The 27,842-nt window shown below is 38.7% G+C and overlaps 1 protein-coding gene across 2 annotated transcripts; it reads left to right on the top strand.

Moving 5' to 3' along the window:
* Window positions 1–23: 23 nt before the first annotated feature.
* Window positions 24–27,749, top strand: atp1a3b (ATPase Na+/K+ transporting subunit alpha 3b). Of its 2 annotated transcripts, none has more exons than XM_038284317.1 (23): window positions 24–234; window positions 325–408; window positions 13,755–13,826; window positions 14,336–14,395; window positions 15,391–15,594; window positions 15,794–15,907; window positions 16,853–16,987; window positions 17,305–17,422; window positions 18,300–18,568; window positions 18,720–18,918; window positions 19,024–19,268; window positions 20,126–20,318; window positions 20,579–20,754; window positions 20,833–20,969; window positions 21,073–21,223; window positions 21,832–22,000; window positions 22,385–22,539; window positions 22,626–22,749; window positions 23,772–23,917; window positions 24,002–24,132; window positions 24,217–24,318; window positions 24,410–24,501; window positions 26,219–27,749. In XM_038284317.1, the coding sequence occupies exons 2-23, from the start codon at window positions 403–405 to the stop codon at window positions 26,245–26,247; spliced, it is 3,027 nt and encodes a 1,008-aa protein (XP_038140245.1). In that variant the 5' UTR covers window positions 24–234; window positions 325–402; the 3' UTR covers window positions 26,248–27,749. The 2 variants fall into 2 exon arrangements, with proteins under 2 accessions (XP_038140245.1, XP_038140244.1); XM_038284316.1 differs by having other exon boundaries at window positions 13,716–13,826.
* The last annotated feature ends 93 nt before the right edge of the window (window positions 27,750–27,842 follow it).

Raw genomic sequence — 27,842 nt, 5'->3', positions numbered from 1 at the left:
TGCAGCGTGAAAAAAGGGGGTACTGCGGCGTTCGAGTCGCGGAGGAGCATCTAGTGCTGAGGCAGTACGACCAGCTCAGTTTTTTTCCTACCGGCTCCTTTTCACCGCAAGTATCAGAGAGCAGAGGAAGAGGAGGGTTCCACGCGTGATGCTCCGCTTGAGACCTCAGCATTTTATCTAAAAAAAGACTTCTTACTGGACAAAGAGGGGAGCCCGACATTTTTTTTGTTAAAGGTTTGAGCTACTCTTTATTCCACTCCTTTAACTTTAAATTCTATGCGTTTAAAACCGAATAAATGAGCTTATGCTGTTCTGTTTTTTAAGGCGAGGTATTTAAACACTGAGGGTCTGACACCTCTCAAGCGGTGCATCACCTGAGAGAAGAAGAGTAACTGCGCCAACATGGGGGTAAGAGCCACCATTTTTTAACTTTCTTAACTGCGTGGTAGCTGCGTTGAAGTGGCCTGAGAAAAGTGAGGGAGGGTCCAATTATTTTATTAGGAAGCATAATTAAAATAACCACACAGTGATGTAATATGGATACCCGGCGTAGCCTCTGTGTCTCAGTGACATTGACTCTAATGCGGAACCGTTTTACCCTGCTCTCTCTATATACTGCGACAAAAAAAAAAAAAAAAAAAATGATGCAGACAGACGCTCCAGAGCACAGCTGCACCAGCTGTTACTATTTTCCCTGATTTTGGTGGAGTTTAGTTTGTCGTGAATCAGAGGACAAGGAAGGTGTCTCATTTGCTGTCACCGTAACCTTGTGAGCCACAGTAGGCCCTAATCGGTTTATTCCTCCAGATTGCTCCGGTGTTTAGGGAGGGGGAGTTTATAGAGGGAGGGCACGTGTTCATCTCCATCACAGACTGATAATGTTATTTTCACATTCTTGTGCATCACGTTCTTTACGATGATTTAGCAGATTTCATCCATCCCTCCTCCTCTCTGCCCCCTTTGAATGGATGCTGTCAGCTGGAGAGCTTCGGCACCTTCAATGACCCGTGCGTCATAATGCGGTTACCGGAATAAGCGCATCGCCAGTTTATTTCTTCTTAGATTTGTGACATAATTTAATGACTCGTTAATCGCAAGCAAATGGTCACTAGGGTGTAATAAAAAAAATGGAAGAAAAAAAAGCGCAGCTGAATGAGAACGATCTGTACAGCGCGTGTTCGTGCGCGCATAAAAAAGAAAGATCATGACTGAACTTACAGCAGTGAACCAATCAGTGGGTGACTCTACAGAACTAGATGGAAATGTACTGGATGTGAGATCGGATGTAAAACAATTATCTTTTTTTTTTTTTTTTTTTTTTGCGCAATGGGTTGCTAAATCGCCATCCGCTGATCGCGGCGGCGTGACGCTGCAAACGGATTTTGAGGAAAGGATCCTTTGCAGCAGCGGGAGACTCAGTTTAAAATGTGCTGTATTTACGGATACTGCGTCAAATCGAGACAAAAGAACAGGGAACAGGGGCGCTTACGCACGCACTGCGGTGGATGTGGGGAGGCTCGGCTGTTGCTGTAGTGATGGGAAGGGGAATTAGTTGTCCTTTGGGGGCACAGTGCGTCCCTCCAGGTGATGGCATTGTAGAAACCAGTAATTAGAAGAGGAAACGCTGAAAGATGTTGAGCTGACCCTGAGGAAATGGATAGAAATTCCAGATATCCCATAATCAGATGCCCAGTTTCCTTATCCATCTCGCGCTCCATTCCTCTTTTCTTCGTGAACGTCCTCTTAGCGGCTGTCCTTCCTCAAGGCCGCAGGGGGCATCGCTTGCGACTCTGGTTTCTGCGTCAAACCAGGGGCGTGGCTTCTTCCGTGGAAATTCCCTGCACAGAGCTGTGATAGGCTGCCACCCAGAGCCACGCATAAAAGAGACAGTACTGATGCTGCGTTGAGAACAAGCTGAAGCTCATCCTTCCTTCTGTTCTTGTATCAAGAACAGAAAGACGAGGTATATATAGAGATTTCTAATTTTAGGAAAGTAATGTCACTCACACAGCCTCCTTATTTTGCACACTGTTCATTTTCCTCCCTGCATTGATGCTTCTCTGTAATTAGATATCAATTTACAGGCGCATTGTGCATCCAGGGCTTCACAGCTGCATTGACTGCTGCTGTTAACCTTCAGATATCTGATGTAGATGGTGGTGATGGGATGGATTTGCAGGTGTAGTGATAAAGAGGAAAAACGGCAGTTAAAGCAAAGAGAGGGGGAGGGCTGCGTGACAGAATATCCTTTATAGGATAATGACCTGAAGCTCACATTACAGTGGCTCTTGTTCCCTCCTGCCACACCATGTGAGATTGGTTATCAGGGGCAGAGGAAGCAGATGGTTTCCAGGACGTGCTGTGGGTCTGGGTGGGGAGGTTTGATGATCAAAATCAGTAGAAATAGGGATGTTATTTTCAGGAGGTCACATTGCCTCAGAGCAGCCTCTCTTAGATCCTCTGTACTTGTCTCTTAGGTTTCTAGAAAATAATGTTCATTTATATTTGCACCACTAAGGCGTCTGGAGGGTTCTAAGGCATCAGGCTTTACTCTAGGTGATGAAGGTGCTGTGTGGCTGCTGTTGCTGCTCCTGCAGAGGCCCAGCCCTCAGTTTGGTGCAGAGTGCTGCTCCTGCTGCAAGGTGCTTTGCATAGGCTGATAAGTCCCTAACAATACAGAACCCATCAGCAAGACAGGTTCATACAGGATGTGTTCCCTTACATGTGTCCTGGGATTCGGTTAAGGTCAATAAGCTTCCTCTCTTCTAGCAACATGACGGCTGCCGATCAATAGAAAACGGTGCTCAGGAACATTCTGTTTTCTCTCATCCTTCAGCAGCAAACCTGCAGCTGCTTCACTTTACTGTATGGTTTAAAGAAATCAAAAGCCCCAAAAGATCACAGTGTGGGGTCCTATTGCTTTAGCTACATCATAGTTTGATACAACCGCTAGTTCAATTGACAATGCACAGTGGTTTCATATGCATATGTTCGTTACTCTCCTGCTCTGATTTAACAACAGTGAACCCTTAGATCACCCATCAGAATTGATTGATCAAAAATAAAGAGTTTTTTCCTGTCCTTTAAAATTTTCAATTCAGTTAACTAAAGACATTGCCAAAACTTTACATATTATCTCCTGATCCTTTAGGCCCATAAATTGGTGATATAATATCCTGATATTGTGACTTGATGCCTTTTAAACCCATCTTTCCCTGATTGGTTGATCAGCACCTTGTGAATCGGGGACAGAATGTCCAAAATGGGTAATATGATATTTAAATTTTTCAGTCATCCTTTTCCTGCTGTAGCACACTTTTTTTTTCCAAGTCAGGACACTTGGTTGGAGTGTGTTACATTACATTTAGTCATTCACTGATTCTCACACACTGAAGGTGGCAAGCTACATTGTAGCAACAGCTGCCCTGGGTCTTGCTGACAGAAGCAAGGCTGCCGTACACAGGCACCACCGGGGCCTCTTACTTTACTAGCGATTCCGTTTTTTTTTTTGGTCAAATATGTATATAAAAAATGTTAGCTTATGAAAAATTTGTGATTTCCTGCAAGGAGATGATAATTCTTAGTCATTCATATTCCCACACAGGAAAAAAACAAAACAAAACAAAACGAATACATCATAGAGAATTTATTTGAATATTGCTCGTCAAAGCCTGCACCAAATATCACCAAAGCAGGTTGATGAACGTTGGGCAGCCATGTTTCTGAAAAACCTCATCCACAAAATGACAGAAACTGCAAAAGTACGAAATGAGTAGCCCTTTTCTAAAGGGCGTGTTTTTTTTAACAGGTGAATAACTTCAAGCAACTGAAACAAACAGGCTTTTATTAACACCTTCACATAAAAAATGTGCATACAACTATCTGCGAGAAACAAGTCTGTACCTTTAAACTTAACCCAAGATTCACTGTATTTATTTAAAGTGCCACTTCTCTAACTCCCAGACTACTTTTTCCATATTACATAGAAGTGAATCTATCTTTTCTTTAAAGGTCATGTTATCTCTTCAAGACATTTCTTTAAACCATGTTTCTTGATTAGACATAGTGATTGATATGGCCAAAAGTTTCCAACTTAAAATGCCGATGGTCTCCCATAAAGAGAGCGTTTCAGGAGGGGGAGGTTGCCCAACTACAGCAACATGACTAGCTGAGCTGTTGTCCTGGAGATGCGCGTCTCTCTGCACGTAAATCTAGGCACAGTAACACTGCACAGATGCAATGGTCAGTTACTTTGATCTCGATGCAGTTTGTGTTGCTGGTTTTTTCATGTTTTTTTTTTTTTTTTTAGTTTGATGATTAGTCAATAAGTAAAAGTTATCTTTCAGTTGTTTAATTTATTTTTGTGTCCTTTCCAAACAATGTTTGACATTCTGGCTTGAAATCATATAGTGGGTGTAGAGAAAATATGACTTTATAACATAATGATGTTTATATTTCCTATGTTATTACAATAATTCAATATGAGGTATCAGTTATTTAGAAAAATATTTTATTCATTGTTTTAGAATAATTATTTGCCAAAAAACCTTGTTTGTAGAATGGATTGCATACCTTGTTCTTGTTCAAGAGCTCTTACAAAGCATTCTGGGATACATCTGCTAGTCTAGTGACACTACATGTCAAGGTGCATTGCGGGAAATTATGAGTCCATTACTTTTTCATCCACTAGGCATTCGAACACTCATTTAAAATGATATAGTGCTCTATATGGGCCTATATAGTGCTCTATATGGGCCTATATAGTGCTCTATATGGGCCTATATAGTGCTCTATATAGGGGTTAGGACGGATGTTCCAACACACCCTATGTCAATAAAAATACTCACTTATTAATCTTTTACATACTTGCAATTAAAACTATAATTTAATGTTATAAATGTTAATTATAATGTCTTAGATATGTTATATTTTAGCAATAGCCTTTAGAGGAAAAGTCAAGTAACACAAGCAAATGACCAAAGCATCAAGTCTACAGTGAATTAACTAAGAGGAGAATACACCACACTTATTCTACAGACCAGATATTAATGCATATGTAATAATAACCAAAGAAATGTGCAATTTTATCCATTAAAGTATCTAAATCCTTTTTTAATTTCTCTGAGAAAACAAAGTGAAATGATTATATAGCTTATTTGTGTTTTCTGTCATCTGACTCTGACATTAAAACTGGCCCACACATACCCTGTTCCCCTGTTTCACTTTAAGACGCATCTTAAACAAGGCGACCATAGAGGTCAGTGTAAGAAAGGCCTGCACTAGCTTTTTCACCAGGGTGGATATCTGGAGTGTGATGCTTGGACAAGGAAAACTTAATAAAAACAAAACTGGAGTCTTGCAGAGTGTTCCCCTTACCATAGCTTACAATAAAAACAACTGTCTACTGCTATTACAGTCAATCCAAAATTGATGAGGCTTTGTGAGCGGTTTGAGTCTGGCTTCTTTTCTGGACAAAAAACCTGCAAGTTTGGCTTTAAGACTTCATATCATTCTGATCCAACGTCTCTGCAAAGAATAAATGCAGAGCTGATCCAGCAACCAGAAGCAAAACTTTTGTGTAAAAATTGCAACAAGTAGGCATGGCAGGAAATGTTAAAGTTCTTAATTTGGACTTCCTTTATGGTATCCTCACAGGTGTTGAGTAACGTACTATCAACAGTCCTCTCTGTCAAAGTAGTGGCGAATTTTCTTTAACCACTATAGTAACCAACACATGTTTAAGTGGTTTGAAATATGTTGTTCTTTTTTGAGAAAGCATGATAAATTATATATATATATATATATATATATATATATATATATATATATATATATATATATATATATATATATATATATATAAATAAATAACCAGTACTTGTATAAACATATGTCTGATTCCTTAACCACACACTGCACCTTCTCAGAACCTGGCAGGACGCACTGCTGCCTACTCAACCCAAGATTTACAATGTTAATCCAATCCAGTTATAGTCCTGACCAGTTCTACTTTCTGGACTCAATAAAGTCACACAGATACGCCATAGTTTCTGTTGCTTGGACAGATAAAGATGATGACTGGACACAGATGGGTTGAAGGAATCAACGTAGAAACGAGGGGATGAGAGGGTTACGGTTTAAGAAGGGATTTTCAGTTTGGGTTCATTTATTATCTTTAGTGAACACAAGGCAGATGATCAAGAGCTAAAGAGCGTTAATCTCTCTTTATGTTTGCAGATCTTAGAGGTTAAGATTTTCCGACTGTTTTTCTAAATCGTATGCATTCTACTTTGTTGAAAATTTCTCTAAATATTATTTGATCAGCCTGACACATACCTTTCATTTTTTTTAAAAGTCTGAGCAACAGAATTTTCAGATGTTTCTCTGTTTTTACATTCTCAATATCTAGAGAGGTTTCTTGCCATCTCTCAAATTTCCAGAAGTCGTTCTGTTTTTTTGATGTATTTTATATTTGCCAGAAAAACGGGATATGTTTCTCATGTTACTCTCAAGGCCCCATTGACTTTCCCAAGCCTCGACGTAAACGCACACCTCTTAGGTAAAATGAAAGCTTAATTTATTAACTTGTTTTATCCTGGATGTGCAAACAGAGACAGGGGAGAAGGCGAAGCATACAATGGGCTAATCCAGTGCTGCAATCAGACCTCTTAATCCCAGCGGTCAGGTCGCTTGTTCTTGAGTCTGAGTCCTCCCACTTTGGCCACAGCCCTCCTTCCTGTTGCAAGAACAAGCAGATGGCTCAATGACCTAGTAAGTTTGCAGAAATACATAATCAGTGATAAATTAATTGCACATTTACATTCCACTGTTGTAATATTAGAAATTCAGCCCAATTAAGGCATGCTAAAGAGGCTGCTTTCCTGTTTTTCATTAGACAGTTCATAGAAAGGACAAGGCCAATGCAGTAACATGAGCCCCAAGGGTAAACTGGTAACTTTGCCATTTATAATTAACAGGGCAAACAAACCTATAAGCCCTATCTAAAAGCACCTCCCCTAACACTCATATAGTAAGTAAAAGTCTGTATTTTTCCATAAAGCTCTTTATTTTGATAAACCTGTGAATGATTGCAAGAAGGAAAATATTTAAGCTAGAAACACAAATCATTGGATGGGAAAATCATAATGGGAAAAATTATTTTAACCTTTGTATGGAAGCACGGTCAAGAAAAAGTTTCTCTTAAAGACTTACTTGGTTACATTTTGATACCTCATCTCTACATATTGAATAAAAAGGCATCCCTAATGTACGTTTGCAGTTTTGAGTCAGTGGTTCTCAGCTTTATGCATATTTCAGTTGAACAATGACGCACATGGAAGGTCGAGGACCTTCACATAGAAAAAAGTGAATGAGATGACCCGTATTGGATCAAATGTCCACCTCTAGTTACCCTTTAAGATGCTGAAAACCAAGCATCCAATTATTTGCATCTGGTTTTAGGTTCACTCATTGTTCTCCATGGTCGCCACATCAAGAGCTCATGAAAAAGGACTGCTTTTAAAACAAAGAGGAAGATACTCTGCATGTTTCCTGTTCATGTAACTGCAGTCCATCAGCTGATATTGTGATGATGGTCTCAGGGAGCAGAGAGGAAGTAGTGATTTATAATGTATCTGGTAGAGGAAGTAGATGTACCAGTATTTATACTAACTTATTTTATTTTTTTTGTTGCAATTTCTGTTATTCAACCAAAAATGCTTATGTGATAGAGCAACGCAGTGTATGACTGAAGCAGGAGGAAAATATGCATTAAAAGTCTTTAAATACATTAAGTGTGGACTAAACATGCATTTAGCCACTTTTACTGTGGTACCTCTAAATAAAGCTTTGTGATACCTATGGCATGAATCAATCAATCAATGTTCTTTATTCTGAAGTACAATTTGCACTGTAATCCAGATTTTAGATTTGGTACAAACCATTCATTGCATACATCACATACATTAGGGAAGGAGGGTAAGAAGTTACCATCTCAGTATCTCTGTATTGTTCCAGCTAACTGCCACTATCTGTTATAAGGTCAACACATTGAAACACGGTGGCTCTCTTATATTGGTGCATAAATAAATAAAAACTTTCAGTTCTGCTGCAACAATTCTGTGTAGTAAAAGAGGAACTTAAAAAAACAACCTCCCATTCACAGTTAAACCCGTAATTGGTTTGCATGCTCCAACCTGTGGTCTGTAACATGCTTGACATGACTGTGCCACACCTAACCTGAGCATTTGTACCCAATGTTTACCAATCCCCAAAGATTTCACTTCAGTGCCACATGCTTACTGTAGGTGAGCACTATTTGCACATTTGAACTTACTGAAATCTTATTGTTTAATCATGTTTTTGCATTTGGATAAGATGGCTGTCACCCAACCCCCCAGTCCCCCACCACAACCACATCTTCCCCTGTCTTCTACTGCCGCAGTGTGCGCGGATGCTGCTTAGGCAGACTGTAGCCAATTCGGTGACTCACCTCTGCTAATGCAGTCACATAGAGACATGAGCACATTAAAAAACACAAACTACTTCTTGGAATCCATCAGTAGCTCTAGAAAAAGCAGCGGTGAATGTGGTGTCCAGTTGCTGATGCATCAATTATTCCTCATCCCAGATAACATCAGGGGATCCTCAGAGCACCGTGCCACCGCTGAGCTTCATCACCATGTCAGCAGCCATGCTGCTTGCCATGGTAACTTGTTCTCTTACATGCTTACTCTTCTTTGGGTTTTCAGGGGGCAGGCAAACATAATGAAATGGGAATAAAGCGTAAAACAAACATTGGAAATGTGTTTCCTAATGTTAACCATTATTCTGTTTTTACCGTAGCTCAATAATGTAAGGGAGAAATATGTCCATCATTCTGTTTTTCCTGTGCACCTGTGGGGGAGTGAGTGTATGTAATTACAGCCACAAGTCTCTATTTCCCTCCTCAGGACAGAGGGGGCTCATTGAATTACTCAGAGATGTTGAAGACAGCTGGATAGCTGCACAGAAACACACAGGCAGGACAAGTGAGAATAGATAAACACAAAGTGTGGATAATAACGGACATGTTCATCTTTACAGTACTTGCTCATGCTTTTCTTTGGTAGACGTAGAAGAAAAATGGTTTCAGTTGGTGGGAAAATCTGTTGGCAGGGCAACTCTTGTGCATCCTTCACACTGACCTTTCTAGACGGTACAAAAAAAGCCCCATAGGCAGTTGACCATAAGTCATGTGGAGGAGGAAGAAAGTATAATTTGTGGAGAGCAAAATGTGTCTCTTTGGGCTCGCCTGTTTTTTTGAGAAGCACTAATATTCCACATCAGCCTGAGCACCATCACTAGGGTAGGACACTGATAATGTTGGTAGATAAAGCAAACGCAGATCAATCCTTAAAAAAAAAAAAAAAACGGTTGATAAAAACAGTTGAGATAAGAGTGGAAGTAAGTCTTTGTGCAGGATAATGACTCTAAACATACAGCCTGAGCTAGAAGGAACGATTTGGATAGAATTTAAGCGACTGGTTGGTCCAGTTAAAGCCTCAACCCAAATCTGATCAAGGATCTTTGGGAAAGCTTAAAAATCTGATGTTCGTTGATGTCCCCCATCTCATCATCATCCCAGTGCTTCCCTTGGATTTTTTTTCCCTCTTCATAATTTTTCTGTTTTTTTGGCTTATTGAATCAAATCCAGATAAGATTAAATAAAGTTTGTTGTAGTAAAAAAAAGACGGATGAAACTCACTTTGCAAGGCATCATATCTGATTTTATATCATCTTTATTGTTCATAGTATCAGACTTGTGAATCCGTTTCCTCTGATACATTGTCTTTGGCACACAGTCCGTATGCAATTTCCTTACCCACTGTTCTGTAAACCGACGAGGATTAGCTGGCAACACATCCTTTCACTATGAGTCACACTCTGTAATATGCTCTCATTCATATTTGTAAATAACACCTTTATGCACACATACACCTTCATTAAAAATTAATTTTTTAGCAGTTCATGATGTTGAGATGTGATATTAGTGTGGGTCTGAACACAGACACTCAATATCTAATCAGACGCCTGAAAGAAGGGTGACAATACCCACATTTCGTGCTCTGTCTCACCCTCCACGATCATTTCCTCACCTGCTTTTCTCTCACCTCCCACTGATGTCTCTTTTTCCATTTACCTAGTCTTGTCTGCCATCGACTTTCGTCACCTCCCATTTTATCGCTTTCAAACAACTTGTATTGTGCAGGCCCCAGCAGCTGTGTAAGCTTGATTGTTTATTTAGATTTGTGTCTTTATCTGCCATTTCATCACCCTGATCACATACAGGAGCAGGCGTACCGTATAGGTAATATACCTCGAAATATAGGTGTGAACATTAAAATGGCAGAAAATGTTGGTGCTTACATCTCACCTCTGAGGAAGAGGTGTTGAATTTCTCTTAACCACAGTTTTGCATGACTTCTTGCAAAACAGCACTGATCTCAAGCAGATAATACCCACATAAAATATCACATACATGTACCTGAGTCAACACTTTCCCACCCCACCTCCTTTTTTTCTCAAAACACACTCCCACACCCCTTGACCTGTCCCAGTGGGGATCAGCAGCCGTACTTTTCCACTACACCAGTCTCTCTCTGTGTGTAGCCTCTTCCTCCCTCAGCCTGCACTGCAAAAAATAGAAATCTCAATAAGTTATTTTTTCCTAAAATAAGTGTGTTTTTCCTTGATTTGAGCAGGTAAGTAAGACACTTTGCCAATGGAACAAGACAATTTCCTTTTAAAATAAGAAAAAACTATTTTATCGTCTTATTTCAAGTAAATATTATCTAACTATCTTATTTTAAGAGTAAAAATACTCATTCCATTGGCAAATCATCTTATTTACCTGCTCAAATTAAGGCTAAATATACTTAATTTAAGCCATTTTTTACTTATTTCTGGATTGTTTTTGCAGTGTGCCTGGACACGCCGCACTGAGAGATTTGCTTACCTGCTCTCTTGTTACAGAACTTGGTGTTTGCATAGGAGTGTGCGTGTGTGTACTTTTTTGCAGTCAGGTCCAACAACTCATTCACGCTGACATGCTGCTCTCTGCCCAACAAGCTCATACAGGGTTTTATTGTTTGCTCTCAGCTAATAAAAAGTGGTCGTTGAGCAACCTGATGGCACCACTTAATTAAGTGAGAGTAGTCGTGCATATCTGGTATCGTTAAAGCACTATCTATGGGAAACTAAACCTGAGAGGCAGGTTTGTTATACACAAGAAAAAGGAAACAACACAGGGGCTTGACTCCACATGGGGGGTTTGTAGAGTTTCATTTCTAACGGGAAATGCAGAGGCAAGCCTCTCTTTGTTCAAATGCAGGTGTGTTTGGTTTGGTGTGGTTTGTTTGGGCCTGTAGCATGGGTGGAAATTTTGAGTTAATATTTCATACTCCCCGCTTGCTGCTTTTTTCAAAACCCACACCCTGTAGAAATAAGACCTCTGAAGATTTACCTTAAAGATGAAATAGAGTAATGGAAATCAGTAGTTTGGTAGGGTTAGTTCCTAGACTTACCACTAGATGGCACCAAGTAAAATGCGGAGCACTGTTAACCAAACCGAAGTCCAGGATATCAATGGAGACATATTCTATATAAATTTTATACTGTAGTTAATACATAGTGATTGTTCTATTTTACATTATTTCTTTATCTTATTCTGTAAAATCTTCCCCTGCTTACAAATTACCTGGATGAGCAGGGGAGTTGTCCGCTGAGACCCTTGTGTCTCCAGCTCTGGGGAAGTCTGCTTTCACCTCTGGCCCTTCATCACCCATATCTGTTTGAATTTTATCCATGAGTCATGTTGAGCAAACTTAAAATATTGTTGTTGATCTAATAGGAGAACAATGTGTCGTGCTGGAGGAGCTCTGCTCCTCTAAGTTTATTAATGTCCTATGTCTAGTGTTTAGAAAACGTTTTCAGTGTCTTTGAAATATATATTATTTAAAATTTTACATTTATTGCATTCACATTGTATGTGGTAGATCAACAAAAAGTTGGATAGAAAAATACATTTTTTAACCGTTTTTGCTAACTAAGGGGGTATACATCGATTTGTTCCTCCTCATCTAACACTTTAAAATCAAATCTAATTTTTCAGTTGTCTTAATAAGTTACTGAATGATTTATGTTAATTTTATGTTTTGTAAATGCCCTGGATTTTTTTTATTATACATACAATGGAATAGATTATTAGAACCATCCTCATGTTTTTGCATTACCCAATCAAATTCAGGCTGGAATCCAACTGAAAATCTGGGGTAAGACCTAAAAATCTTTTGTTTAAAGGACCTCTGTCCATTCAGTGGTTTTGCCTATCATGCAACAAGTAAACAGGCAAAAGACTGTCAGTCTCTACTTTTTCAAAGCTGGTGGAGGCACACCTTAAAAGATCTACAGCTGGAACAGTAAAATGAGCATCCAAGTTCTTTATTTACTGATGTTGACTAACTAACATTTGGGGCCACATTTTGTTTATCTATTGCTTAAAATACATATAGAAACTGTTCAAGTTTTTATTTTTTAAATAGCTAATTCGTTGGTTTTTATTCATATCTTCCCTTTACATTTTTTTCTCAGCCAGGTCTTGACTGATAGTGAAAATTGTGTCTTAAGCAAAAACCTCAATGTAACAGTCAGCTGTAAATTGAAGCAGCTATAATAAAGCAAAGTAATCTGTAATGTCCACATATGGTGTCCTGTTGGTTGGTTTTGAGCTATGATCTGGAATTTTAAAGCATATTAGACATATTAGCAGAAAAGCTTTGATGGCTCTGTAGTCTGTGTTTCTGCCTTTTTCTCTCTCTGATGTCCTCACAGCTTGCTGCTTCATAATTGAATAAAACGAAGCAGGTTAAACCATTTGCACTCTATTACATTGTGTTGTGAAGCATCTGTCTGGGCATCAAGTATGACAGAGCATTTGATCAGAGGACATTAGGTGAGTCTGCCAGGACACACTACAGGTTGTGGCTTTGATGGCACTTTACTGTGCCCTTATGATAGTGAAATTTTATAAGTGAAGTGAAAGCCCTTTGGGAAACTCCTCCAACTCCCATTGTCATTGTGACACAGCACACCCAAGTGAACACTGCACACTGTGAAATTGCATTTATGCCTCACCCGTGCAAGGGGGCAGCCCTCAATGGCGCCCCAAGGGAGCAGTGTGGCGGGACGGTACCATGCTCAGGGTACCTCAGTCATGGAGGAGGATGGGGGAGAGCGCTGGTTAATTACTCCCCCCACCAACCTGGCGGGTCGGGAGTCGAACCGGTAACCTTTGGGATCCAAGTCTGACACCCTAACCGCTCACCCACGATAGTGCTATGTTGAGGAACACACCCTGGGTTCTGAGACTATAATTGCATGTTTTTATATTGGTGTTTTTAATCCATTGCTTCCCTCAATAACTAAGAATACCCAAACTCTCAAGGCCACTTAACGAAGCTACAACGTTATTAGCATTGTACAACTTACTCATAGAAAAAGATTAGTCATCCCTAGTTTCCTGCAGAGTCTGTGGGTGATAGGTACATTTTGGAAGAGCCTATATGCAGGATATGGAATTCTTTGATCATTTTCTAAGAGCAGCTAAACTCAAGAACAGCGGCTGTCTCTTCAGCCTAGTCAGAGGGCATGTATAAAACATATGTGTGTGTCTGTAGTATGGTCGTTCAGACAGTTACCGCGTTGCCACCACACAGGACAAAGATGGCCAATCCCCCAAGAAGAAGGGGGTCAAGGACATGGATGACCTGAAGAAGGAAGTGCCCATTGTGAGTAAAACCTTTCCTTAAACTTTTACTATATATATTTAAATATGTTTTGAATCAGTTTACTTCGCCAGCTGTCAATTGCAGATTTTTGTGTTTTTTTTTTACTCGATCCCTTTGAGAGAGGAGAAATAAGAGAATAAGAGACAAAATGATGTTTATTTGCCCATATTAGGGGTTTGACTTTTATCAGGATGCCGTGAGTTTGAATCCACATTTCAGCTCAAGAAACAGACATCAGGGCTGCCATACCTGGCTGCCCTGTGAATTTCTCAGGTGAACTGCATGGAGTATCTTTATAATTTCTATTTAAATGAATTCAATGCTTTCAAAATATATACATGGGTTATAAAGCATATTATTCTAATTGTTAAGGACTTTTCCCTGTAACATTGCATTGACAAATGCTAGAAAAACAAGATTTTGACATCAGAGAGTGCTAACACGTGTTTTTTTGTTTTGTTTCTTCTTTCTGTTTGTGTTGTGCTCTTGTTGCTGTATTTTTTTTCTAGACGGAACACAAAATGTCTATTGAGGAAGTATCCAGAAAATACCAGACTGATATTGTCCAGGTGAGTCATGTTTTCAGATTCTACCAGTAGATGGCAGCAGAGGGATCTAGATAATATTCAAGAGTGAGGAGAGTTCAACTCTGGTCGTAAAAAAAGGAGGCAAAATTTGTAGAAAAAATATAAAATCTTTGCACCCATGTTTGCATACATTAGATTTTGGTGAAATGTTTGATTTAAATCCTTTAAGATAACATCAAATGTTAGTATTGGAGGACTGAAATAAAGGGATTTTTCTCTAGTCTGTAAAGGGTCATTTATTTATTTATATATATAAATAAATAAATATATATATATATATATATATATATATATATATATATATATATATATATATATATATATATATATATATATATATATATATATATATTCTTTTTGTAGCATAAATTCTATTATTTTCTTTGGCTTTTCTTGGGATACATGGTAAATGTAAATTGGTTTGCTGCCAATTAAAGACATTGTTTTTTAAGGAAAGTCCCCTCTGTGAAGAGGAAGTTGAATGTTAGCATGGAAAGACGAGGTGCTGGAGCAGCAGTGAAGTTAAACATACAGTAACTATAAAATAAAAATAAATGACCTGCTTCTATAACTTGGAGGCTGACTGAAATTTGCAGTTGAACATGCAAAATGTTTTCTGGAGAAAAGATTTGTTCATATAAATAAAGATGAATGTTTTATTTTATGATATATTATGGGATGTACATCTCTTGATCAATTGTTGTTTTTATGGACTTGGCATGACAGAAGAAGCATGGAGCATCGTCAAAAGACTTCTATTCATTCAAATATAGTTGACTTATTTTCTATATGTATATCTTGTTATATACACAGGTCTATAAATAATATAATTTTCTATATAACTATATAACTTTCTCAGATATTGTGTGTTTTACAATTGGTTAACCCTGAAACTGACATTGATCCCCATAATGAGTAATCCAATGTTTCTCCTAAAGTCCTTGATGTTAAGATCTTTTCTTTGCTTCTTTATCCAGGGACTGACTAATGCCAAGGCAGCAGAGTTTCTGATCCGAGATGGTCCAAACGCTCTCACCCCTCCGCCTACTACCCCTGAGTGGATCAAGTTCTGTCGTCAGCTGTTTGGTGGGTTCTCCATCCTGCTGTGGACTGGAGCCATCCTCTGCTTTCTAGCCTATGCCATCCAAGCAGCTACAGAGGACGACCCTGCAGGCGACAATGTGAGCAAAACACAAATTAATTTTTACAGTTTCCTCATAGAAAAAAATCCACAAGTCGCTAAGGTATGCCCCATAAATGCAACCGTCACACTCAGGACTCCAAAGACGGGAATAAGAAAGAAAACCTTTGGAAACTGTGGCTTTGCTCTTCACACCTCTGCTGATGTATAACTCTTTCTCTGTCTGTTCTCCTCCACAGTTGTACCTAGGTATTGTGCTCACAGCTGTAGTTGTCATCACCGGTTGCTTCTCATACTTCCAAGAGGCCAAGAGCTCCAAAATCATGGAATCTTTTAAGAACATGGTGCCACAGGTAAGCATGCTGCTTTATTTTAGGAAACATTGTCATTCTGATTTTTCTCATAAAATCGGATGATAATGTCCTTCATTGTTAACCCAGAGAAAACCTCACATCTAAAGAGAAACTACAGAGTAACATGAAAAGTCTATATTTTCTAGGTTTGTGTAACTAAGGAGGAAGGAAAACTACTGAGTAGTAAAATAGTGGATAAAAAATTTGTACATTTTGAAACGTTATTTAAAAAAAAAACCTTTTTAAGTCGTATGCAAGTTAAAATTTTGTCAAACTTATATTTCAGAATAAAAAAAAGGAAAATTGCCCTACCTTTTGGTACCAGCAGTTCCTAACATTGTTTTAGTTGAATTCCCATCATTCTCTCCAGTTACCCTGAACCTACAGCTAAATTTATTATTTTATTATAAAATCAAAAACACAGTGATGGTTCAAAGTGGATCTTGAAAAATTTAATGTGGCCAGCAGTAAAAGTTCATGAATGGTACAAATGTTGCCCTGAAGTGAATAGAGCCTTAATCATTTTTAGATTTTTTTTGTATATTTTCAAAAGGTAAAACTACACACTGTGGCCCAGATGTAGGCACTTAGTCAAGGTTTTTTACATAAAAATTTCCCAGTTGTTGCTGGAAAAATACCCAAAGCATTTTTGATACCAGTAAAATATAAATCATTTGACTTAAAAAGTTAAGAAACAGTGAAGCTTCCTTTTATTAAGGTAAAATAATTAGAACCATTTTCAGACACACATAGCATATTGCATGTCTCATCTATTGCTGAGCATGGAAAATGAAACTTTCTTATTATTACTACCTGCATTTAATTATATAAATGTAGAACCCCCGATGGCTCTCAACGATTGTGGTCCACATGCAAAAAGTTAAGACGCCACAGCTTTAGCCCTTAATGACCATTATATGTATTTTCTAACTCTTTTCCCTGCAGCAAGCGCTGGTGATCCGTGAGGGTGAGAAGGTGCAGATCAACGCTGAGGAGGTGGTGGCCGGAGATCTGATTGAAGTAAAGGGAGGAGACAGGATCCCTGCTGACATCAGGGTGGTGTCTGCTCATGGCTGCAAGGTACAAACACAGACTTAAACTGATGCAGCAGTCACTGGATAGAGAAGTAATACATTTTATTCTGGAAATAAATGTTAGTTTTTAACAATGTTTCTAACAATCGGGCACAATTTCCCTAAACTTTGTTATTCGATTTGTAGGTTTTATTTTCCTTTGTTCAAGAAACAGACGGATTTTGGGTTTAACTTTGTGATGTATTTTTGAGATCTTCATAAATGCTGAAATTCTGCTAAATTATTAATGTCATAATGTACGAGACCAAACAAACTCTTCTTATTCTCTAATGAAAAAGACTGTCCTGTTTTACCATCTAACAGGTGGATAATTCATCCTTGACTGGAGAATCAGAACCACAAAGCAGGTCACCTGATTGCACCCATGACAACCCTCTAGAGACCCGCAACATTGCTTTCTTCTCCACCAACTGTGTGGAAGGTACTACCAGCATTCTGTGAGGCTACCATAGACTATCAATGATCAACTATACAGTTTATGTTTATCTGTAAATAAATATATTTATTGCAGTAGGATAATCCTACTTTAAAATTATATTTACTCTGGTTACATAATGTTTTGTGGAAAGGAAAATCCTGTTTTGAAAAACAATTATTTTAGACCTGTTATTTTTTCCCATTTCTATTTTTGGGTTTAAAGCAGATTAGAGTATCAAACTAAAATAAAACATTGACAGACACAGAAGAGTATTTATTGTGTAACTGCTTCAATACAGGATAGACAGGGGCAACTCTTGTCATCAGAGCTGTTGACAAGTTAATATGTTAGGGAAATATTTTTTACAGCATAGAAGTTATCTTTTTTTACCATGTTTTTTTATCTAAAAAAAGAAAACACAAAATTCATGAAATTACAGTATGTTTTACATATATTCACCATCTATTTTGTTTGCTAATTTTAAGAAAGTATTCAATTTAAGTTTATTGTTAGCTTAAATAAAGACATTTACAAAATTTCACTATGAATATAGTAAATTTGAAGCTTGACAAAAACATGACAAAACGTTTGGACACTTTTAATAGTAAGACTGACTAACAGGAGTTCCCAGGTTGATTTGATTAAAAAATGTAAAAAAATAATTCACAAAATCATAAATGGGATGTTTTGATTCCACTGGCTTTGATTAAGTGATGGCATCCATTTTTTTTAAATGCAGTATTTTTCTTAAACTATCTTTGGTGACACAAAACTAGTAATCCAACATTTGTCATTTCCTCATATGCATTTTGTTCTTACATTCCCCTCATTTTGAAGAGCTGTCAGGTCTCTGTAAATGCTTTACTTTTTTCCCTACCAGGAACAGCACGAGGTATTGTCATCTACACCGGAGATCGCACAGCTATGGGTCGCATCGCTACTCTGGCCTCCGGTTTGGACACCGGGAAAACCCCCATCGCCAAGGAGATTGAGCATTTCATCCACATTATCACGGGTGTGGCTGTTTTCCTGGGCGTGAGCTTCTTCATCCTGGCCATCATCCTGGGTTACAGCTGGCTGGAAGCTGTCATCTTCCTTATTGGCATTATTGTGGCTAATGTACCTGAGGGCCTGCTGGCTACAGTCACTGTAAGCGACCTGTGTTTCTGGATTATTTCTATTCTTACAGTTTTTTCAATTTCACATTGGGGCTGGTGTATTTAAAGACCCCACAACATAAAGACACAGTATGTAATATGCTGAGTTTTTGACGTAAGATTATATAAATGTGTACCTTCAGGTGTGTCTGACTCTGACTGCCAAGCGTATGGCGAAGAAGAACTGCCTGGTTAAGAACTTGGAAGCTGTGGAAACCTTGGGCTCCACCTCCACCATCTGTTCTGATAAGACCGGCACGCTTACCCAGAACAGGATGACTGTGGCCCACATGTGGTTTGACAACCAGATCCATGAGGCCGACACCACTGAGGATCAGTCAGGTTAGAGAGGAAAGGGCATGTGGAACAGACGGTGCGACATGTCGCACAGCATAAACAGACTCTTATGCGTTGTTGTAATACCCCCTCCTCTCGTCCTTCCCTCAGGTGCCTCTTTTGACAAGAGCTCAGCTACATGGCAGGCTCTGTCCCGTGTTGCTGCTCTTTGTAACCGAGCACAGTTCAAAGCTGGTCAAGAATCATTGCCCATCCTGAAGCGAGACGTGGCCGGAGACGCCTCTGAGTCAGCTCTGCTAAAATGCATCGAGTTGTCATGTGGCTCTGTCAGAGCGATGCGGGACAGGAACAAGAAAGTAGCTGAGATTCCCTTCAATTCCACAAACAAATACCAGGTGACTAGATTCCCTAATATATCAGAAAACTTCTACTCTGTTTTCACAAAGTATTACCAAGTACAAGTATTTACTGGAATTCAAATAAACCAACAGAACTTCAGTTTATTTTATATCAATGTATAACTTTGAATGATCAGGATCATACAGGATGTTCCTCATTTCTTACAAAAGCTTAAAAAGGGATATTCTCCCTTTTTTTTTATCAGCCCTTGTGAGTTAATATTTTTAGATTCAGCTTTAAAAGCACTTACAGCTTTAAGACTATGTAGATGATTGATGTTAGTTTACCTCAGTGGGAAGAGTGGGGGGCTTTTATTTTTAAGGTTGTGGGTTGTAATCCAGGTGCCATCTCCCATATGTTCATGTGGCCAAGCTGTAGTGAAATGCTCTCGGAATGACTACAACTCCAGTTCAATTTAGCTCATGACTGGAGCTAAAGCAAGTTGTATTCTCTGTATTTATCCGGTTGGAAGAGGAACTTCCACAGCTGTATTAATCCTTTTAGAGCTGCTAACATCCATGTTTCCTGGAATTCTAATCAGATTCCCTTTTCCTCCCAAAGAGAAGCTTCCCCAGCATAATGCCTTCACCCTTATATTTCAGCATGGTTTCTTTGGGTAGTTGTGCAGGGTTAGATTTTTACACAAATGGAGGCTATTTTTAACCAATAATGTTACTTTGTTAGCAAGCAGTTCCTCTAGATTGTATTCAACACTTTATGATGGTTTGTTCCATAAAATAAAGTTTTTTTGTGACACAAATATTGTAGAAAGATTCAACAACTGTAAATATGAAACTGTATATTTTATGTAGGGGTTTATCTTTATATTTATCTCCTTGATCTCCTCTTCCAGCTATCAGTACACGAGACAGAGGATCCCAATGACAACCGCTACCTGCTGGTTATGAAGGGAGCCCCTGAGAGGATCCTAGATCGTTGTTCAACCATTGTGATTCAGGGTAAAGAGCAGCCTATGGACGAGGAGATGAAGGAGGCTTTCCAGAGCGCATACATGGAGCTGGGAGGACTGGGAGAGAGAGTACTGGGTAAGAAACTTACTGGTAAAAAAACAAAGATGTGATTACGTTCAGCAGGAGAAAATGTTGAATGTATTGTTATAGTAGATGTATAGTAATTTTTTTTAAAGTATGCTTCAAGAATAGTTTACTCTGCTTGTTTGTTAGCCATTTAAGAATATTTTATTTGCAATTTCACTTGTAAAATGTTTTTAGAGAAATTGACAGAGAGACAAAAGGCTAAAATGTTTATAAAATTTAAACTATAACCATTTTGCTTCTCCTTTCAGGTTTTTGTCACTTGCTCCTGCCAGAAGACCAATACCCCAAAGGTTTTGCTTTCGACACTGATGATGTCAACTTTCAGACGGATAACCTCTGCTTTGTTGGCCTCATGTCTATGATCGATCCTCCTCGCGCTGCTGTACCCGATGCTGTAGGAAAATGCAGATCTGCTGGCATCAAGGTGAGCTACGTAGTACTTGATTTTTGCATTGCATAGATCCAAGAGATGAATCCAAGTTAAAATGTGTCTCTTTCGTAGGTCATTATGGTCACTGGTGATCATCCAATCACAGCCAAAGCCATCGCCAAGGGAGTCGGCATCATATCAGAGGGAAATGAGACAGTGGAGGACATAGCAGCTCGCCTTAACATACCTGTCAGCCAGGTGAACCCGAGGTAAAGAACAATCAATACACACAGAAAGGATGCAACCGCACATGTTTTAGTGAGACCATAAGTTCAGTTATCTGTGTTTTAAGTTTTCATCATTTATTTTCAGGGATGCCAAAGCCTGCGTGATTCATGGCTCAGACCTGAAGGAACTGTCTCAGGAACAGATGGACGACATCCTGAGGAATCACACAGAGATTGTGTTCGCTAGGACCTCCCCACAGCAGAAGCTCATCATTGTGGAGGGATGCCAGAGACAGGTTGGGACATTTTGACAGTGTTTTTTTTTTTTTTAAAGAGGTTTAAAAGAAAAGTTGTGGCCTTCTGAGCAGGGGTTTAGCTCTGGTCCTTATGATCCACCGCCTGCATGAGGAAGATGCTTGTCTGCTCCAGCACACCGGAAACAAATTACTGTGTTCTTGCTTCAGAGGCCTGTTTATGACCCAGTTATGGAAATCAGGTTCTTTGGAGGTGGGAAAAACTAAAACATGCTTGATATTGCTAGGAACCTGGTCCAGGGAATTTTTTTTTTCCTGTGTTGTTTTCTTTGCTTTTTCACCAGCAGGTGGTGCTAGATATCCAGCAGATGTTGATCTCCAGATCAAAATGGATACAATTGAAACAAAATGCCTTTTTAGTGTCACTTAAATCAAACATGAATCTGTTATTTGAGTATGATTTTCTGTTTTACAAGAAAACAATTCAAGCTGTTCAATATTTACATTTTCATTATAAGATATAATTTATCAATATTCTCAGTATTTAAGATATTCAGAATGTTTGAGTTGGACAATTTTAATGATCAAATTCAGATTTTTGGTTGGTCAGTTTAGCATCTACTCTCCTTTCTTTTCTTTATTTTTCTTAGGGTGCCATTGTTGCTGTGACAGGTGATGGTGTGAATGACTCTCCTGCACTGAAAAAGGCCGACATCGGTGTTGCCATGGGAATATCAGGCTCCGATGTGTCCAAACAGGCTGCGGACATGATCTTATTGGATGACAACTTTGCCTCCATCGTCACTGGAGTGGAAGAAGGTGGGAGGTGCCACTGGAGAGACTGAGATTAAATACTAAAAATGTTGACAGACGGAATATGGTTTTAAGAGGATAGAAAAGGGCTATGATTATTTTATTAGGTTAATTTTTAGACATATATAGGTAAAGAATAACCTAATTTGTGTTTTTAAGTGAGCAACTATCAACCAATCTAATCTGTGATTATTGTACCAAAATACACTTGGGTTATGAGTTTGACTCAGCAGACTAGGTTAGATTAACCTATAACCTTTATCTTAAAAAAGTCAACATAAAAACTTTCTATAAAATTCCTTTTTGCTTAATGAACAGGTTCGTTGTTCAAAGCTGGAACTTTATTGTCAAATATTGTCTGACGGGATTTTTCTGTTTCTTCACTGTCAGGCCGGTTGATCTTTGATAATTTGAAGAAGTCCATCGCCTACACCTTGACCAGCAACATCCCAGAGATCACTCCCTTCTTGTTCTTCATCATAGCCAACATCCCCCTCCCTCTGGGAACCATCACCATCCTCTGCATCGATTTAGGAACTGACATGGTGAGAACAAACCAAAGATTTCATATATCAACGATTCCAAGCAGGTTTCCAGCGTTTAAGGCTGACACTTCCTCTGTCTTTGATAGGTCCCAGCTATTTCCTTGGCTTATGAAGCAGCTGAGAGCGACATCATGAAGCGTCAGCCCAGGAACCCCTTCAGGGACAAGCTTGTGAATGAGAGGCTCATCAGCATTGCCTATGGACAAATTGGTGGGTAAAAAAACAAACAAAGACGAAGTGTTCTGTGATTATGTACAGCAAGTGTATGTTAAAACAAACTTTCAGTTTAAGAAGCCACAAAATTGCTTTGAAATTACTTTAAGATATATGACTTGTAATAGGCCCTAATATTGTCACTATGAATAGCAACAAAGAATATTCTAAGCTGACACTAAATGAAATTTTCGAAATGAAAAATTATTTAAAAAAAATCCTAAATCTAAAATGTAGATTTTGTATTTAAACAATGCGAGTACAAATTGTAAAATTTGTAGAATTTTGTATTTATACAATACAATGTGAGTTTTTGCATGGGCTGAATAAGATGTGCTTACCTAGCGAATCGGTAAATGTTTGAAAACATGACCTTTGACACTTGTTTTTTGTTTTGTTTTTTCAATTTTCTTAGGGAAACTCAAAAAATGTTTTTCTCTACCAGAACTTAATGAGGCCCAATGTTCTGGGACTGTTGATTTAGACTAGATCCCTTTTCTTTATTGAGATATATGTTTAAAATGGGTTACCTCAAGGTATCTAGAAATAAAACTTCCAACTAGTCTCATTTATTTAACACAAACTATGTTGGCATCTTCTTAAGGCTAAAGGTACTTCCCAGAACTTTTAAGCCCCACATAAGAAATACTGGAGCTGAATAGTATTTAAATGACATCTCTTAATAAGGTCTAATTCCAATGTTTGCTTTGTGAATCTCTTCAGTAGAATTAAAATCCTGTTTCCTGACTCTCAGTCAAACTAAGTAACATTCATAGTATTTTTCTACTGAAGTGGATAAATAATTTGTGCCAGTTGTGCCTTTCTGATTGGATGCTGGTGGTAAATATAGTCGAACAATCATTGAATAAATAGTTTTTCTAATATGTGTGAATAAATAGGTTTATATCCTGGGTTAACCTGTTAATGGTCTAATCCAAAGAAAACATTCAGTGTTGCAGCTGTGATGTGATAAAACATAAAGCATCAAAGCTAACCTATCCATTTTCCTGCTTGCGCAGGAATGATCCAGGCCTTGGGAGGATTCTTCAGCTACTTTGTCATCTTGGCTGAAAATGGTTTCCTGCCCAGTCTACTTCTGGGTATCCGCCTCGATTGGGATGACCGCAGTTGTAACGATCTGGAAGACAGCTATGGACAGCAATGGGTACGTGTTGTTTTTATTTTCTATTTAAATATCTCTCTTCATATATGGTCTGCTGGCCTAACTGTCATTTCCTTCCTCGCCCAGACTTACGAGCAGAGGAAGATTGTGGAGTTTACGTGCCACACAGCCTTCTTTGTCAGCATTGTTGTGGTGCAGTGGGCCGATCTCATCATCTGCAAGACCCGACGTAACTCTGTGTTCCAGCAGGGAATGAGGTGAGTGCTGCAGCTACATGGATATATGTCTAAATACCATGGTGAATTCCTTTTGGCCAATGCTTGCTGTATTTGTGCACTCAGGAACAAGATTTTGATCTTCGGCCTGTTTGAAGAGACAGCCCTGGCTGCCTTCCTGTCCTACTGCCCTGGCATGGATGTGGCTCTCAGGATGTATCCTCTAAAGTAGGTGTCCAGCTAATGTTTATTAACCGGCATAAAAGACCTGAGATGTTCCCTGCTTACGGGATTCGCATTCCTTTCTTCTTGTCTGCAGGCCTAGCTGGTGGTTTTGTGCATTCCCATATAGTTTTCTCATCTTTGTTTATGATGAAGTTCGAAAACTTATCCTCCGTCGGAACCCTGGTGGTAAGTCTTTGCTTTCTCACCCATTAAGTGTTTTGCTTATATGAAAGACTTGATTGTTACATTTTAGTGGTTTCAATAGCCACTAAGAGAAGTACTTTTCTATTAGAACTTCCCGCAGTGACACCATATGTTTGTATTTTATTTCTTACCGGTTGAACCATTCTTTGATAAGGTTTTCAAAAGCACTGCAGTTCCTTTCTCCACTCAGGTGTTCTTTAGGCGCAGCTGTGTTTTCTAGTGGAGAGAGAAAGGCAGGTCACATTCTGCAGAGAAATAGTCAGAATGAGCTGCTGTGCGCTTTTGAAGGTTAAAGACATTTTCCCAGCAGCTACCAACACTTTCCAATCGTTACCTTTTTTACACTTTCTTGAATTTAGAGTAAAATATTACATATTGCAATTAATATAAATATAATATTAAATTATTATATCATGAGTCTGAGTTTTTACCACTTTTTAGTAATGAAAAAAATAAAACTATTAATTTCTGTCAGTTTAAATGATTATGTCTTATACCAAATATACTGCATATTACACAAGATCAAAAAAATGTTTATATCAAATAAATCTCAGTATGTTTAGGCATTGTACACTATATGCGTCAATCCTTGTTTGGATGAATTAGATTAGATTAGAGGCAGTCAGCCTTTGGTTCTGCTGAGGTATAATGGAAGTCCAGGGTTGCCTTGATAGAGAGTTGTTTTGTTGTCTTTGGCGTCTCTCACCTTTGACAACACTGTGGATTCTCTATGGGCTTCAGGTCACAATAGTTTGACTAATCAAACACAGTGGTCATTAATCCAGTTTATAGTATCTTTGGGTGTATGGGCAGGTACCACCTCCTGCTGGAAAATTAAATTAGCATCTCTATAAAAGAGAAAAACAGAGGATCTACAAAGATCACAGTGAGTGATGACATGGTTCCTCTAATCATCACTGAAAACATCCCACTGGACTTTGAGCCAATCAGCTTCTGTACCTTTAGGCTCTTTCTCTTGACTTTGGGAACTTAGTTTCCAAGCTAAGCATACTTTTATTTTTGAAATAATGTCTTTAAACCACTTTAAGCCCAGATGTATTTCTGACATCTCTGATTCTGGCTTAACATAACAAATGTGACAGCTGTTGCTCATGTTCTGAATGAGTTTTTTTGTGGTGGATCTTAAAGCTCCAAATCCAGCAGCAGTTCACACTTTATGAATTTCCTCTAAACTTGGAAATGAAATTTGCTTCTTAATCCTGTCTGCGCTGCGGTTTTCATTGTTTTTATTTTTTATTTTTTCTACTACAACTTTTCCTTTTTCTCACCTTTGTTTTGTTGGCAGTCAGCTCTTCTGCACAAACCTTTGCTGTGACTGTTTTCAACTAAGTTGGTTCTCCATGATTGTGAAATGTCCACATCATAACATTTCGCAATAGAAAAATCTTTTGTATTGGTCTGTAAATGCAAATTTTTGGGAAATTAATTTTTGTGTTTTAACAGTTAACTATTTAATCTAAAATATCAGACATAAATGTTTGAGTCATACTAGTCTGCAAATAATGAATCCATATTCAAGGACTCTTTTTAACCTGAGTTACTGAAACAAATAAACGTTTCAGTGATATTTTAATCTACTGATATAGATTCTTATATTGTTCGCGTAATAATGCAAATGTTTTTAAATGTTGATCACATTTTAAGTGATTGTGAGCTTTTTGTCTTGTTTTCACTGCAGGTTGGGTGGAGAAGGAGACATACTATTGATCAGTGGAGCACCTTTGCTCGAGCCCCTTTACATCTTCTACTCATCTGTTCTCCCTTCACTTCATCCTCGGCAAGACTCATGTCCAGACGCCTCCTGCCCCCCTTTTAAAGACAAAAATAGCTTTCAAGCAATTTCCATCACAACTGCCCCAAAGATTAAAAAACAGCAAAAGCACCTTTACAACGTTCTACATTGCCCTACGCCCTTTCTCCTTACCTCCTATGATACTCTTTGCATGTTTTCTCTCACTGCTGTGTACTTAAACCAATATATCTACCAAACGGCAGCTGCATATTGTGTATGTAGATTTGAATGAGCTGAAGAAACAGAGGGAGTGTTGATGCTCTGCAAAAAAAGGACCATTCAGCTTTTCCTCCTTCCTCTCTTCCCTGCTCTGTATTTTAGTACACCCGTCTCCTTTCTCTCCTCGCCATCCCTTTGCTTGTCCTCCAGTCACACACAAATTTAAAAGATCACACCATGTGATCTCAACGCCGGCCACCACTTCGACTGCCACCTTTCGCCTCTGAGCGCCTCTGTCTCCTGTTTGCGGAGGACCAGCAGAGTGGTCACCTCCCCGACCATCTCAATGCGTCCATTTTTTCCGTTTATTCAGTTTTTCCACAATCAGTGTTTTTTTTTTTTTTTATATGTGGGGGTGGGAGGGATTTTGATGATTTATTTGTCTTTTTTATTGCTGATACAGGAGAGGAGGTGTGTGAGAGCAACTTTTCCTCATTTAGGCTTAACAAAGCACATCTCATGGTGTCCTCCCTCTTTTCCCCTTCTGTCTCTCACAGCCCTCCTCTCTCTTTCCCTCCCGCCACATTAGTCTGTGTGCACAGTGTGAACCATTGTCGTTGTTAATAACTATTACAATACATCCCCTCTTCCCCAAAGTTGGTAAATCAACTCAATCTCTCTGTGTGCTCTAGGAAATCTATATAATTCTATACCTGAATTGACCGGAGACAGTAAAAAACATGTTGAAAAGCAATGCAGGAGAGACATTAATGAAGGGCATAAACAATATTGGTCAGGATGTGTGTGTCTCTTTTTGTATTTTCTTTGTTTTCAGTTTTGTTTTGGTTTTTTGCTGGTTTCTCAAGAGGCTAATCTTCAATGTTACAGCAAAGCAGGGTTTCGAGTCGTGTTTATTAAAACCAAAAGGCTTCAGGTTCCCATCAAGGCATGTGTGCAGGTGTGATATGGTGAAAGTGTGCTGTGATGTAGTTCGAGTGGTGACAGTATGAGTCCATGTGCCTGGGGCCCTTATCCATGGATCTAGACCCAGGTCCTGATCCAGATTAGTCTGGCTCGGATCTGTGCACACTTGCTGTTGGAGACCAGTCGAAGGGGGCCAGCATAGGTCCATCCTAGGCCACAGAAAAAGGAAGATTGAAGAAGAAAAAAGAAATCATTCAAAACTTGTAGAAATAATGTGTGTCAAATAAATGATCAAACACCAATAAAACATCTAGAACATTTAATACAACCTAAACTGGTGTCTCTGGCTTTGATTTTTTTTGTCACAGTTTGTTGTATCTGGCATGTAAAAAAAGAAAAAAAAATTCAGTCTCCAAAGTTTCTAAGA

Source organism: Cyprinodon tularosa, unplaced genomic scaffold (genome assembly GCF_016077235.1).
Source record: "Cyprinodon tularosa strain WSP-4 unplaced genomic scaffold, ASM1607723v1 ctg2, whole genome shotgun sequence".
NCBI classification, from domain to species: domain Eukaryota; kingdom Metazoa; phylum Chordata; class Actinopteri; order Cyprinodontiformes; family Cyprinodontidae; genus Cyprinodon; species Cyprinodon tularosa.
The sequence above is the reverse complement of the archived record's forward strand: the minus strand, read 5'-3'. Positions and strand labels throughout refer to the sequence as shown.

Bases quoted from the DNA above. Each gene is read 5' to 3' on its own strand.
- atp1a3b (XM_038284316.1), top strand. The intron at 15,595-15,793 runs GTGAGCAAAACA...TCTCCTCCACAG, and splicing joins ACGACCCTGCAGGCGACAAT to TTGTACCTAGGTATTGTGCT. The intron at 22,750-23,771 runs GTGGGTAAAAAA...CTGCTTGCGCAG, and splicing joins CATTGCCTATGGACAAATTG to GAATGATCCAGGCCTTGGGA.